The 13,682-nt window shown below is 39.9% G+C and overlaps 1 protein-coding gene across 1 annotated transcript in view; it reads right to left on the bottom strand.

Moving 5' to 3' along the window:
• Positions 1 to 1,668: 1,668 nt before the first annotated feature.
• The window catches only part of LOC105234251 (kelch-like protein 17), a 60,622-nt gene continuing 48,608 nt past the window's right edge, over positions 1,669 to 13,682 (bottom strand). The window contains 5 exon segments of the mRNA XM_011216542.4: positions 1,669 to 4,273; positions 4,340 to 5,328; positions 5,432 to 5,538; positions 7,093 to 7,329; positions 7,659 to 7,755. Coding sequence (XP_011214844.4) covers positions 3,589 to 4,273; positions 4,340 to 5,328; positions 5,432 to 5,538; positions 7,093 to 7,329; positions 7,659 to 7,755 — 2,115 coding nt within the window. The 3' untranslated portion in view covers positions 1,669 to 3,588.

The raw sequence follows: 13,682 nt of genomic DNA, 5'->3' as shown, positions 1-13,682 counted from the left end.
ACTTAAGACAGCGTGGAATTCTGGTCTTCAGTTCTCTGTCGCTTAAGAATTTTGGGAGTTGCAGTTTCAGGAAACTATTCTACTTAAAAGCTGAGGACTTAAGTTCCCATGACCGTCCGGTCTTCGTGACCTGAAAGAAACCGGATATTTATCGGGTCAAGGACCGTCTATTTCTCAATATTCCTCCAAATTATTTATTTTAGGGATTTGAAACAAAAATACGTTTACGGAATTGACCCTGATTTTATGCAACTAAAGCCGGTTAATTCGAGGATGTAACCCTGTTTGAATCGGTAGAGAAAAATCAATCATCTTACCACTTCAAAGATGGCGTTATTGTTGTAGTGGTTACCTGGTCCACTAATGGGTGGTAAGGTTCAGGTTGTACGCTGGACATATGTATGGTATATTTGGTACGTCGGGGTCGGATCTGGTTAAGTAGAAGTTTAACCTGCTGCAGTATCCAGAAGGAAGTTGGGCAAGGTCACTCTAGATTCGCAGTGCAATTCGTCTCCTAATGCTCGTGGTACGGCATTCACTGGGAGGAAGTCGATGAAGGAACTGATGGCTCCTCTATACAAGGCGGTCAATGAGGGTCAAAAGTTTGTTGCGTCCATAGTGTGATTAGCGTATTGTTCAATGTCGGTGACGTGAACAGGGTAAGACCTCTTGAAGCTCCTAGGAGGCGACTCCGATTCACACCCACACTTCAGTGATGTTTTCTGCCGCCACAAAATGCAAATAAATTGCCCTTGTTTGGGTCGTATTAGCAGTACTTACTTGGTGAGTATCAAAAACTCCCTCGTTGGAGTTTGGAGTTGAATGAGTTCCAGATCTTTTCTTTCATTCAAAACACATGCAGTTTCGCCATAATTGTTTGTATGTATTTGAATTGTTAGTAATTGCATAAGAATTCGGTTTGTTGCGGCCGGAGAGTGCCAAATAAGTGGACATCTCAAATGGAGGCCTTTAGACACACATATAAATAGTCCTTAAAATTTGCCTTATTGTATTGCTACACATGTATTTATGTAAGTATGTTTTGTTTTATATTATATGTATAAATATATGAGTAGGTGAATGCATGTGTGGGTGAATATTCGAAATACACATATGCATAACGCTATTATTGTTGTAATATTCAACTATTTTCATTCTTCTTCTTCTGCGAACACATAACTATGTATGAATGTATGTAAGTATATATAATATTATGTATAAATTGATTCTTATTTGCTTGTTAGGTAAATCGTAGTTTGTGGGTAGGTGGTTAGAAGTTGTCTTTTTTAATGCTAAAATCTAATATACATATGTATCTAAAATTAATTTTATTTAATTATATAATTATTTTTATTTATTTATGTATGTATGCAGTTTTGTATGTAATTTAACTTTTAACGTTTTCTGCTTATTTTCGTTTATGTATGTATGTATGTGCTTAATTAATTATTGCTAAGACATTAAATAAATTTATAAAAATTTTATAATTCAATACATACATATATAGGTATGTATATACGTGTGCATTTGCATAAACACATACATATTTTAATTTTTTAATAGATATTTGTAGATTTTTCGCTATTCGATTCCTTGCTTTTCTCGCCTTACTTGCGCACCAAAATTTGATATTTTTTAATTCGTTCTTTTATTCTTTATAATTTGTTGTTTTGTTTTGCGTAACTGCAAAATCTTGTGTAACGCATTCCCTAAATAATCATGAACCAACTTTTTGTTGCATTTCAACATTTTTTTTTAGTGTAAAACTAGCTAATAGAGGCAGTAAAGTTTTATTTTTTTAGGTTAGTTTTTAGTTTTTAAATTTTATGCATTTATTATATATTTTTTCGCTCTCAATCGGCTAAAAATTTGTTACATTTAATTGTATAAATGCGTATGTGTGTGTATGTACATATAAAATGTGATTTTAATTATATAAGTATGTATATTAGGGTGCCCGTCATTTACCAAGTTGATTATTTTTATTTTTTTGCAAACGTCAACTAAATAATCAGCTTTTAATTTAAAAAAGAAACCATCGTAAAATAGCTCTTCATTTTCAATTTAAATCGTGCTTAAATCATATTATATTACATAATATGAGATTTTTTGGAAGAATTATGGTTAAGTTTTGCCATCTTTGGGCAAGATATTGTTTCTACGCTCATAAAAAAGTTTGATTTCTACAGACAAAAAAGTGGTCACAGTTGTTTTTGACGTCGTGATTTTAGATTCACGTTTTTTCATCTAAAAAATTTAGACGAGATCGGAACAAGTAATAGTCCGAAGGTGCTAAGTCTGCAGAATGTGGTGGGAGTGGTAGCCCGTCCCATTCAAACTACAAAAGCAGTAAATTATAGCCTCTTCTGTTGGAGTGCATTACTCAATTTGTCCAGATGATCACAACACACTTCGGATTCAATCGTGTTATTGTGGGTAAAAGCTCAAAATAAACCCACCAAACAGACAACATAACCTTTTTTTGGTTACTATCGGTTTTTTTTAGGGTGATAAGGTTCAGATAAGTTGTAATGGTCGCGACAGATAATTTTTTTTTTCAATCTAAAACCTCTTGAGTTGTTATTTTACGATTTGTCTCGACCAATGACTTTACTTTATCCTCACAGGCATCAAGATTTCTTTCAGAACGTGAGCAGTCTTAAGACGCAAATTTTGCAAACCAATTTTGGCTTTGGTTTTCGGTCAACATATGTATCTTCTCGGTGGACATTACATAATATTCTCTATGCTTGAATTGCATCCATATTCAAAAGGACACCTAACAAAAACTATTCCAAAATATTCACAAAAACTGTTTACAAACAAGTCTTAATTTATCAGCTGTTTAAATACATATAAAAAAAAACTGTCATGTGCGAAGTTGGTTGCGAAAAAATTCAAAACGATCAGCTGTTGTTGTCGAACGAAATAATTTTGTGAACGACTCAATAGTAAACTTACAATTTTCAAAAAATTATATTTTAATGCAAAATTTTCCACTCTAAAAAAAAATGTTTTAATAATTTTTTCCCAAAAACCTTTTATTTAAAAGTTAGATGTATTTGCAAAAACAAAAACAATTTCAACTGTGGAAATAATGTACACCCTAATGTATATATGTACGTGCTAATGAATGTGTGTGCATTAGTACGGTTGTGGCGGGCGAAGGCTTGTAAAAAAGATTTTATTCTTACATAAAAAAGGCTATGGAAAATTGAAAAATTGCATCAACGTCTTAATGCATTACCAAAATTAAATATATAATCTTAAGAGAGTTCTAGCCATTACATTACGGTTATGCGCACAATTTCCGACACAATCTCAAACATGCTTCAAAACCAACTCAATTTACACACACATGTATGTATCTTGCCTTGTTTGACTAGAAATACTGCTTAGCTTGCCACTAACTTCCGCGCGCGACTCTACAACGCAGACTATACTTTCCTCTAACCTCTTTCTCCAGCTGCTATTTAATCATATTTCTCTATATTCTCACCCACAAACTCTCAATTCCTTCATTTTCGCTTAATAAGTCTACATTTATTAGATTTACTCCCCCCGCTCGCATCACTTGAAGCGCAGACATCAAGCCGTTGAAGGTGGTTTGCCAGTAGTAGCGCTGCCTGTGCCATTAACGCTTGCACCAGCCGCTGCTGCACCGTTACTACTTCCGCTTCCGGCTACCACAACACCATTCACACGATTCTCTGCGCTGCTGCTGTCACGCTCTCTTTCACGCTCCCTCTCGCGTTCGCGTAAACGTCGCAATGTGGACGTCGTCGTCGGCGCCGATGTGCTGAGCGCATTCGTGCTACTGCTCATCAGACTACCAATGCTGCCGCTCACTTCGGCTGCGCCCAGCATGCTGCGTCCACTAACTGCACGTCCCGGCACGATGAGATTGTTCGTCAGCGTTGATGTGACGCCATTTGTGGTCGTTGCTTGATGGTTACCGCTGCCGCCATTCGCCGTTGTCGCGCTGCCGCCACTACCATTTCCAACTACTACGGCTGCTGCTGCCGCCGCCGCAAATGTTTCGGCTATTGTCGACAAAGGTCATAAGTTCGTTGTCTGCACCAGTCCGCGCTCGAGATGGAAGCACTCCAGCACCGCAGCGCCGACTGAGCTGCGACGTGCTACCATTGAATTGACTACGGTCCATTTGTTGAGGCGTGTGTCATAACGTTCCACGGAATTGAGCGAGGATGAGCCATCGTTACCGCCAAGAGCGTACAGCGCACCGTCCACCTCGACCACCTCGTGTGTGGATCTGTATTTAAAGTGAACCAAATTATTTACTAAACAAACACTGGCGCTTTGGCCGCTTGTCACTTACCTTCTGGAATGCATCGCAGCGATTGGTTCCCACGCGTTGCGTCGCAAATTGAAACGCTCTCCGCTCGACATGCACATCGTGCCATCATTGCCGCCAATGCAGTACAAGAAGCCATCGGAGGAGGCTACACCGCAGCTGCTGCGTCGCGCTGTCATGCTCTGTACGGGGAACCAACGTCCCGCACGTGGATCAAAGCGTTCCACACTCGACTGATAGTTGGTAGAATCGAAGCCACCTAAAGAGTAAATGCAATTGTCCAACACCGCTAAACGGCAGTAACGTCTGCGCGTATTCATTGCAGGACATGAACTCCAAATGCCCGTCAACGGATCGTAACGTTCCATGCTGCTCAGGCACGATGCGCCATCGTAGCCACCGCAAACGTACAGCAGTCCATCGTACGCGCAAATGCCGAGACACGAGCGTTTCGTGCCCATCGGCGTGATGTTGGTCCACTTATTAATCAGCGGGTTGTAGTATTCGGCAGTGCTTAGGTCGCTTACGCCATCATAACCGCCGACGACGTAGAGCTGTTTGTGCAACGCCGTCACACCGGAACGTGAGCGGCGCCACAACATCGGTGCGATGGGCGTCCAAGCATTGGTGCGCGGATTGTACACCTCACACTCGTTGTGTATGGCGAAGAGACTGCCGCCACCCACGGCGAACACATATGGCTTCATGCCCTCCGGCCGGCGCTCTTGTGTGCGTTGACTGCTCATCAAGCTGCGCTGTTCTGGCAGTAAATGGTATTTCATGGCTTCCAGCAAGAGCTCTTTACATTGGCCGTCCTCGCGTATGAGCGCCTCTGTCTCCACACAAGTCATAAGGAAGTCTCGTCCCACCAATGGCAAGCGTACGTGGCTCATCAATTCGGCTATGTGGCATTGACGTTCGGCCAGATCGTGCTTGACCCAATTCAGTACAGCAATAAATACTTTCTCTTCGGAGCAAATGTTCAGTTGATTGTTTGATATCAGATCTTTCACCTATGCGGGAGGAAATGTGAACAAGTGGAAGGATGGAAAAAAGTTAAAATATATAAAATTAGGTTTGAGTGTTCTGTTGACTTTGTTTGGTAGATATTTTTACCTCATCGAATGGCAATAGTAAAAACTCCTCGGTTCCAACGACCTGCTGAAAGTTTTGCAGTGCATATTTATGTGATCGCGTATGCAGCTCCTTGCAGGAATGGGCATCTGTAAGAATAATGTTGGGATTATATTTTGATTGTATAACCAAAGAAGAATGAATTAAAAAAGAGGGTATGAAACCCTTGAGTAAGAACTTTTGAATAAAACTGTAGGTCAAAAACGACCAAGGACTTCGATTATGGCGATGATCTTTCTTGAATACTATCTTTACAGTAAAAAACATACTTGCTTCAAAGTAGGTGAAAGTCTCGGCGATTACCTACTAAGTGTCGTTAAGTTTTGTTCCAGTGATTGTTTCTTAAGGGAGCAGGAAGAATTCAAAGTGGGAGAATTCTTCCACAGGGCCTTCGCATACCTAAATATTATTGCTCGAACTATCCATGATGTATGTATTTCCAGAGTAAGCTATCTCGATGAACCGTATTTTACGCTTGTCAAAAATAATTTTGTGAAATTTTTGAATTTTTATTACATAACATCTATTTTAGGACGTCTCCGATCCGTTGATCATATCGGCTACTGCGCGTATTATCAAACGAATGGTTGCTTCGGTTGGATCTCGGCGGATCTCGGATAACACGAAGACTATCTATTTTTTCCTCATTTATACGAACGAAATTACGTCAAGATTTTAAATTGAAAGCGTACAAATCTTGCGTGAGTCCGTGAAGAAGTCTAAACTGTGTAAGCGGACAACTCCGCGCGTGTCATTCCACAGGATGCCTAAATATGTTTCTGGGAGGAGCCATTAGTTTCTCCAGAAACTGCATCGTCTGTCGAAGTCAAGGCACTTGTTGCCAGTGATGTTTTCTACTAACTTTTTTACTCCTCTCGCGCATCTTCTCTCGTAAAGTATTTAGACCACAGGCTCCGGTCCAATCGAATTGGATGTCGCAGCTTTTTTGCGTCAGGTGATCGGATAGCTCATTATTATTGCTACTTCTTTGGGCAGGAATCCATGCTTGTAGGATGGTAACCCTGTTAAGCACTTTTATGCACTCCAGTACCATTTTTATTTTGATTTCAATGGACAAGATTGCCCGAAGTGCCACTTGACTAACACTGAGAATGATAATTCGTTCCCTGTTATTGGTTTACTCGAGGATAATCTCTGCATATCTGTGGTATTAGTTGGCGAAGAGATCCCACTTTCCTACTTTAACGGCCAATAATCTATTCGCCGAGTTTAGTACCTTGAGTTGTGAACCAAAGAAGGAACTTCAAACACTTACGGCTTTCGAAGAAATCTTCTAAGCGCTCATTGCTCATTGAATGTTCAAACTTTCATAATGCAACTCCAATTAAAACTTGTATCGCTGCCAACTAAGTACCTATCTTTCATTATAACCTAACCTAACCCAACATTTCAATAGAAAAACTTCGGTGTTTCACACATAAAACAGTCCAATCACGTATTTTCTTCTCCAAACAAGAAAAAGCTCAAATCATTTACTTATGCATGAACTGAACTTACAAAAGTTGTCACCGCAAACACTTCGACCCATAAAAAAGTTTAACTTACAAACCAAAAACTTTAACTTTGCATACGACCCGCTACATTTCATACTCCCACGTATAAAAAAAAGTAGTTGAACTCACCCGCAAAACTGCGTATGCCCAGGCAGTTGGATGGATGCAGCTGGCGCAGCAGGAATTTGCAGCATGCTTCGCGTACTGAATGAATTTGCAACAAACTGGAGGCGGGCAAGAGCACCTGCACATTATCCTCGGTTATGGTGATCTCACCGGTGTAAGTGTAATCGATGAGTTGACGCAGCGCCGTCACATCGACGTCGTGCAAACGCACTGCGCCCTGGTTGCGCTCCAGCATATCATCTAGTGGGGGTGAGAGGGTAGAAAGAAAATAAAGCATAACGTAAGTGTATAAGAAATGGTTTAATGGGGAAATAATCTTCGAGTTTTAATTTAAACTGTCTTCGATTCGCCACTGCGTAACTCGCTGTGTTATCAATATATGAGAGCAACTTAGTCTTCTAGTTGAATTCAATAGAACACATTATGGCGTGACCTCAATAAAGTGTGGCTTAACTGCTACTATTGTAATTATCAGGTTATGACTTAAAAGAATTGCGCGTTCGATTCGACACTTTTTAAGTTTTGGCGAAACGTGAACAGGTAATATTGCTTTATTGAGAGACACTTACCGTTGAACATGGCATAGAAATATGGTGAGACAGAGGCAAGTACCACTTTGTGAGCCTGTATAGTTTCGCCGCCCACTTCCAGAGAAACATCGCAAAGCTGAAAAGAAATAACAGGAACATTAGCAAAATAAATAATGAGAAGAGTTCCACGTGGTTCCATTTACTCTAACCTTTCTATAAATTTCTGTAGGTCAGAAAAACCAAACACAGAATGAAAGGATAAGAGCAGTTTTACTGGATTAATATTTATATAGTTAAATCAGTGTTTGGACAGACTGCCGAGTGTTATAATTATTGTATTGAACGGACGTTGTCTTGCTAACAGTTTCTGGTCAGATAAAAATCGATCCATTTCTCTTATTAAACAGCAACATAACAATGAACAAATGACAATCAGACGGACATATTAAGCAGATACTGAGCGCTATGGCTTAACTTTGTATATATAATTTGAGGTTAGGGTTAACTGTTTACGGAGATGACGCGAATTCGTTTATTTGTGAGATTTCTGCGGCAGCAAATATGTAAACCTGCACTCATGCTGACACCGACTTGTCTGCTCTTTTGCTCTAGAAATTGTAAAAGGTGAAGAGCAATCACTTTGTTATCACAGTTTTTGCGATTACTTTACATTAATAACAACAAAACTGATAACGAATGCAACGATTTCTAAAGGGGAACTACAAAAATAAACTTCGGCTCAGAACATTACATATTAATATTGCGCAATTTAATCGATGACTCTGAATATTTTGTGTCAATTTGTGGAATTCTCAAAACTTTGACCTAAGCTTTAGGGAAAATTTGCGTTGCTGTAATTACATACTTGTGTTAGAGGTTGATGCGCCTATGACTAATGCTGATGTTTGGCTGAGTTTTTCAGACGTTCAAGAGTTTAAACTTGAACCCATGGTTCAATGAATAATCTTCGTAGTCGACTGTGATAGTCGCCATTCATTGCCTCATTTTAACTTGGAAGAAAATATCATATACTATTTTTTGACAGATCACGCATGAGTCGTCTCAAGTAGTAATTTTATTTTTATTTAGGATTGTTTGGCATATTATCATGGAAAGACTTACACCTGAACAACGTTTACAAATTGTTTAACTTCATTACGGAATTTAACGTTCTGTTAAGAAAATGTTTTGGGCGCTTCGCTCAACTTATGATCAACATAATCGACCCGCTGTGCATAATATTCGTAACACCGATATCCATCTTGAGAACCAGGCTTCATTGTTGGATAATATTCGACCAAATCGACCATGTCCGGCACGCAATAAATAAAATATACTCGGACTGACATATGGAACGACTTGGCGCATTTTACGTCGAAATATTATATTCAAAGCGAACAAAACACAGTTTGTGCAAGAACTGAAGTCCCTCGACACTCCCAAGCATTTTGCTCATCATTTTGCTCTGTGGTATCTTGAAAAGTTCCAAGAAGATCCCACGTTTTCGAGCGAAATTTTGTTGGGCGATTAGACCCATTTTTGGCTAAATGGGTATAAAAAATATTGTCACATTTCGGACAAAGAACAACCCGAAGAGATTTAAGAGCGAGATGTCGGTAGAGTACATTCCTAGCTAACGAACGAGCGGCTAAATTCTGTGTGAAACTCGGTAAATCTGCGACAGAAACGTTTGATATGCTCAAGCAGGCCTACCCAGATGTTGCTGTGTGTTTCGGTGAGTGCGGGCAGAGGTCGCTGATGACGACCGTCCTGGGAGACCTAGTAGATGCTCGCTGTCTTTTTTGAACTCAAAGGCATCGTCCACCATGAATTTGATCCTTCTGGAAAACGCCAAATTTTACGTGAAAGTCTTCAAGACACTTACTGATTGACCCTTCGAATTTATGATTGGAAGTTGTACCACGACAACGCCTCGACTTACACCACCTTTCTTGTGAACAGCTACCTAACCAAGGGCGGCATCCCAACGCTTCTTCAGCCGCCTTACAGCCCAGATGTGGCCCCCAGGACTTTTTTGTTTATTTGCGAGGCCTTCAATGCTTGGAAATCGTGCTGGCAGCGCTGCATCGACGCAAAACGAGCCTATTTTGAAAGTTTTTGAAGAGTTGTTACGATTGGTTCAATAAACTTTTTTGAATCACCCAGTCCTATTATTTTCCGGACAAACCCTGTATTTGATGCTTGAAATTGCAGCTCGTGATCTCGGCGACATCAATGCATTTATTGAGAGGACACTTCAGTGAGCAGATAATCTCATGGTTTGGGTCGGTCGATTGACCACAAAGATCGTGTGATATCGCACCGTTAGCCTTTTTTCTGAGAGGTTATGTAAAGTCTAAAGTCTATGCGGAAAATCTCGCTTCGATTTAGGTCACGCGTGTCATTCGCCAGTTACCAGACGAAATTCTCGAACGAGTCGTCGAAAATTGGATTCAACAGATGGATCATCTGAGACATAGTCGCGGCCAACTTTTGAAAGAGGTATTCTTCCCAAATAATGTTTTTTCGAATGATAATAAACATTCCTCATTGAATTTGAAGTTTCTGTGTTGTTTTTTTGTTGATCTTCGAAATGGATTATCCTTTATACAAATGATCAGCACATGAGCTGAGTAGATTTCGACATGTCCGTCTGTCTGTCTGTTTATATACGAAGTAGTCCCTCAGTTTCTAAAAGATCGATCTGAAATTTTGCACTTGTCATTTTCTCCGAAAGAAGATATTTGTCGGAACAACCGATATCGGACTTCTATAGCATATAGTTGCTATACAAACTGAACAATCGGAATTAAGTCTTTGTATGGAAAAATTTATCATTTGACTAGTTATCTTTACGACTCGGCATGGGTTAAGGCATAAGACAAAAGGGCAATCTCGGAAGAAATCGTTCAGATCGGACGACTATAGCATATAGCTGTAATATAAACTGGACATTCTGGGCTTTGAAAACTGAAACTGAAAAATGATATGGAAATAGTGTATTATAAGAAGACACAGTTACCACTTCAAGCCTACCAAACCTAAACTCTCTTAACCTACCCTAATGTGGTTGGAAAATATCTTAAAAAAAAGAAAATCGAGTTAAAAGAACTAAATAAGCGCACTTCTCTCAATCCACACCTACAGCAATCACTTGCTTTGTTTTACTTAACGCCCCTTCTTCCAAAATACTAGACTCGGTAACACTTTCCTGCCCTCCGGCTGCTTCCTAAGCCATTTGCGTACTCAACGCCACTGGCACTTAGATGTTATTGACACTGACTCGTTTGTCGCATTCAAATCCCCTGTGGCAGCCCGGACCAGACACACAGAACACATAGAGAAACAACAACAATATGTCAAGCAGCTAGTACAGCGCTGTAATGCAGCAAGGCCGTCAAATGCTCCGTCACGTCGGGAGGATTCTCAAGTTGTCGCATTCAGATTGACATTCAATACGAAACTTCATGTGCCAGCGTGCACTCATGCATAAACACAGACAAGTATTTGCTCTTCTATAGAGCATATGTTCTGCTATAGAGAAATATATATATTTTTTAAATAATAATTCTAGTCGCGGTGCGTTCTGTGGTGGCATGCAACGTGCGATACATGACACTTCACGCCTTGTGGCTCCAACCACACACACATACACATGCTTGGTTGCACCTATTTGCTTTTCGCAATGACCTCCTCTTGCTGTCTTGCAAATCTTATGGGTTGAGTAAATCCATATGTGTGAATATTATCTTCTTATGCTTTTGGTTTGAGTGGACGCCGCTTGAAGTTGACGAAGTTTGCGGCAGCAATAACATTTGCTCGCAAATTACATAATTTACAACGGCGTTGCAAGCAATATGCAATATGTTGGTGAACTAAATAATGTAATGGATAAGTTAGGTTATGGTGCAAAGACATGAAATGACTTCGCTTGTGCAATTTGGCGCTGTGAAGTTTATGTGAACTCGAAGTAAAACCTTTAAAAGATTTCTAACCTTAAAATTTACATATACGCTTAACAAGTTCGTCAAGAACATATAAATGTACAGAGAATTTCTTAGTGAGACAAGAAGCAGCATTAATACCGAGCTCTTCAGCTTCACCTATCTTATCACCGCATACAATTTATCAAGCCTTTAATCCATAAGAATGCTTTGAAAAGTAACTCGGTTTTCTGACGGATATTCCATATAATATTTCACTATACGGCCAAATCACCTTTTTTTCCTGGGTATTGATATCCAAAATCGCAATATTTTCCTTCGAATTTCGAAATTGAGCATATTAAAAAAGCTTTGCAAGCCACCTATCGGTTAAATTACCAGTTAATTATCCAACGGGATATCGAAAGGGCTCTTGAATATAAGGAATACGCTCTTGGAGCATTCTTGGACATTTTTGGATCATTCGATAATATCTCTATCGAATCTTTTTTGAACAGTATCTTGCTATACAATGCTAGATCAGAAGTCTTTTGACCTCTAGACGGGCAGGAGCAGAATGGGACGGCGCTAAAATGCCCAAGGAAGTCTGTAGAGGTACTCCCCAAAGTGCAGTGTTCTCCGATTTTATTGACATTGGTGGTGAATAAACTGCTAAGGAACTTGGAAATCAAAGCCCCTGAAATAGTGGCAAATGGGGACGGCATTGCCATCTTAATAACCGGAAGGTGTCTACAGACCATTACCAGTATTATGACCACCACTCTCAATACAGCCCAGGACTGGGCATCGCAAGCGTGTCTGGGGTTTAACTCGGAGAAAACGGATCTGCTTGTGTTCACAAAAAAGCACAAAATTCCTCTATGGAGGTTCCCTTCTATAAATGGGCCACATCTCTCTCTCTCAAGGACAGCACCAAGTACATTGGGGTAGTCTTGGACAGCAAACTACCGTGGACACACAACGTGGGAGAAAGGGCGAGAAAAGCCAGCAATCTTCTATGTACGTGTAGGCAGATGCTCGGCACAACTCTCTCTCTCTCTTTCATTCACTGGTGTTACGCAGCTACTGTTACAGGGGTACGGAAATCCGCCATACCGGAAGCCAGTGGAAAGGGCTCAGAGGCTCTTACAACATTAGCTTTTATAACAACTCCAAAGCGGCTCTTGAACTGGTACTAAACCTGCAACCTATAGGCCTCTTCGCAGAAAATTCCGCAGCAAAATCGGTGGGACGACTACTAGCTGCAGGAAAATTTATATATATATAAATATCCCTCAGTGTTTGAGATATCGGTTTGAAATTTTTCACCCGACCTTTTCTGTAAAAGAGCTGCTCATTTGTCGGAACCGCCGATATCGGACCATTATAGCATGCAGATGCCATATAATCTACCCATAAAAATGAAGATAAAGATCTATTTATACCAGAAAATTAATGTTTTTCTTGCTCTGGGCTCACAACGGCCCGGAATACTAAATTTATACCTACAATTTTCATGCGAATCCTGAGTAGAAAAACATATTTTACGATTATGAATAAAGAGAAAAAATTAAAAATTAAAAAAAGTTTTTACCCTTGACAGTCAAGAAGGCAAAAGTGACAGAAAAAGGAAAAAAGGCTGATTGTCACTCCTTCCAATAAATATTTTATGAGTTTTAATAACTTTAATCTTCATGAGTGCTTTGGGCAGTAGACAGTTTTCTGCCTTTTTTTGCGCTCACCGGCACTGCCGACAGTGAGTATGTGCGTCATGGCGCTAAAACAGCCCAAAGGAATTTTACAAATTGCTTAGACAGAAAGTGGAAATGTTTAACTTGCAGAGGACGGCAAGGGAGCTTAATACGAGTAAGCGAAAAATTGTCTAATTATACAGGGTATTCAAGCGCTGTTAACGATTATGCTGCTTCAGAAGTATAAATAACAACAACTAATGACATTTATATAGAAGCTGAACCTTGTATCACTAGTAAAGGGATCCGACTAAAGCTGTAAAAAAAACATATGTGTGTATGAATATACGACGATTACATATGTCTGCCTTCCCTATCATGCGGCAACGGAAATACAAGAGCAGTTATGCTTAGCGATGCATGCGAGTTGTTATACTCAAAGGATCAAG

This window comes from Bactrocera dorsalis, chromosome 3 (genome assembly GCF_023373825.1).
Source record: "Bactrocera dorsalis isolate Fly_Bdor chromosome 3, ASM2337382v1, whole genome shotgun sequence".
Taxonomy (NCBI): Eukaryota; Metazoa; Arthropoda; class Insecta; order Diptera; family Tephritidae; genus Bactrocera; species Bactrocera dorsalis.
The sequence above is the reverse complement of the archived record's forward strand: the minus strand, read 5'-3'. Positions and strand labels throughout refer to the sequence as shown.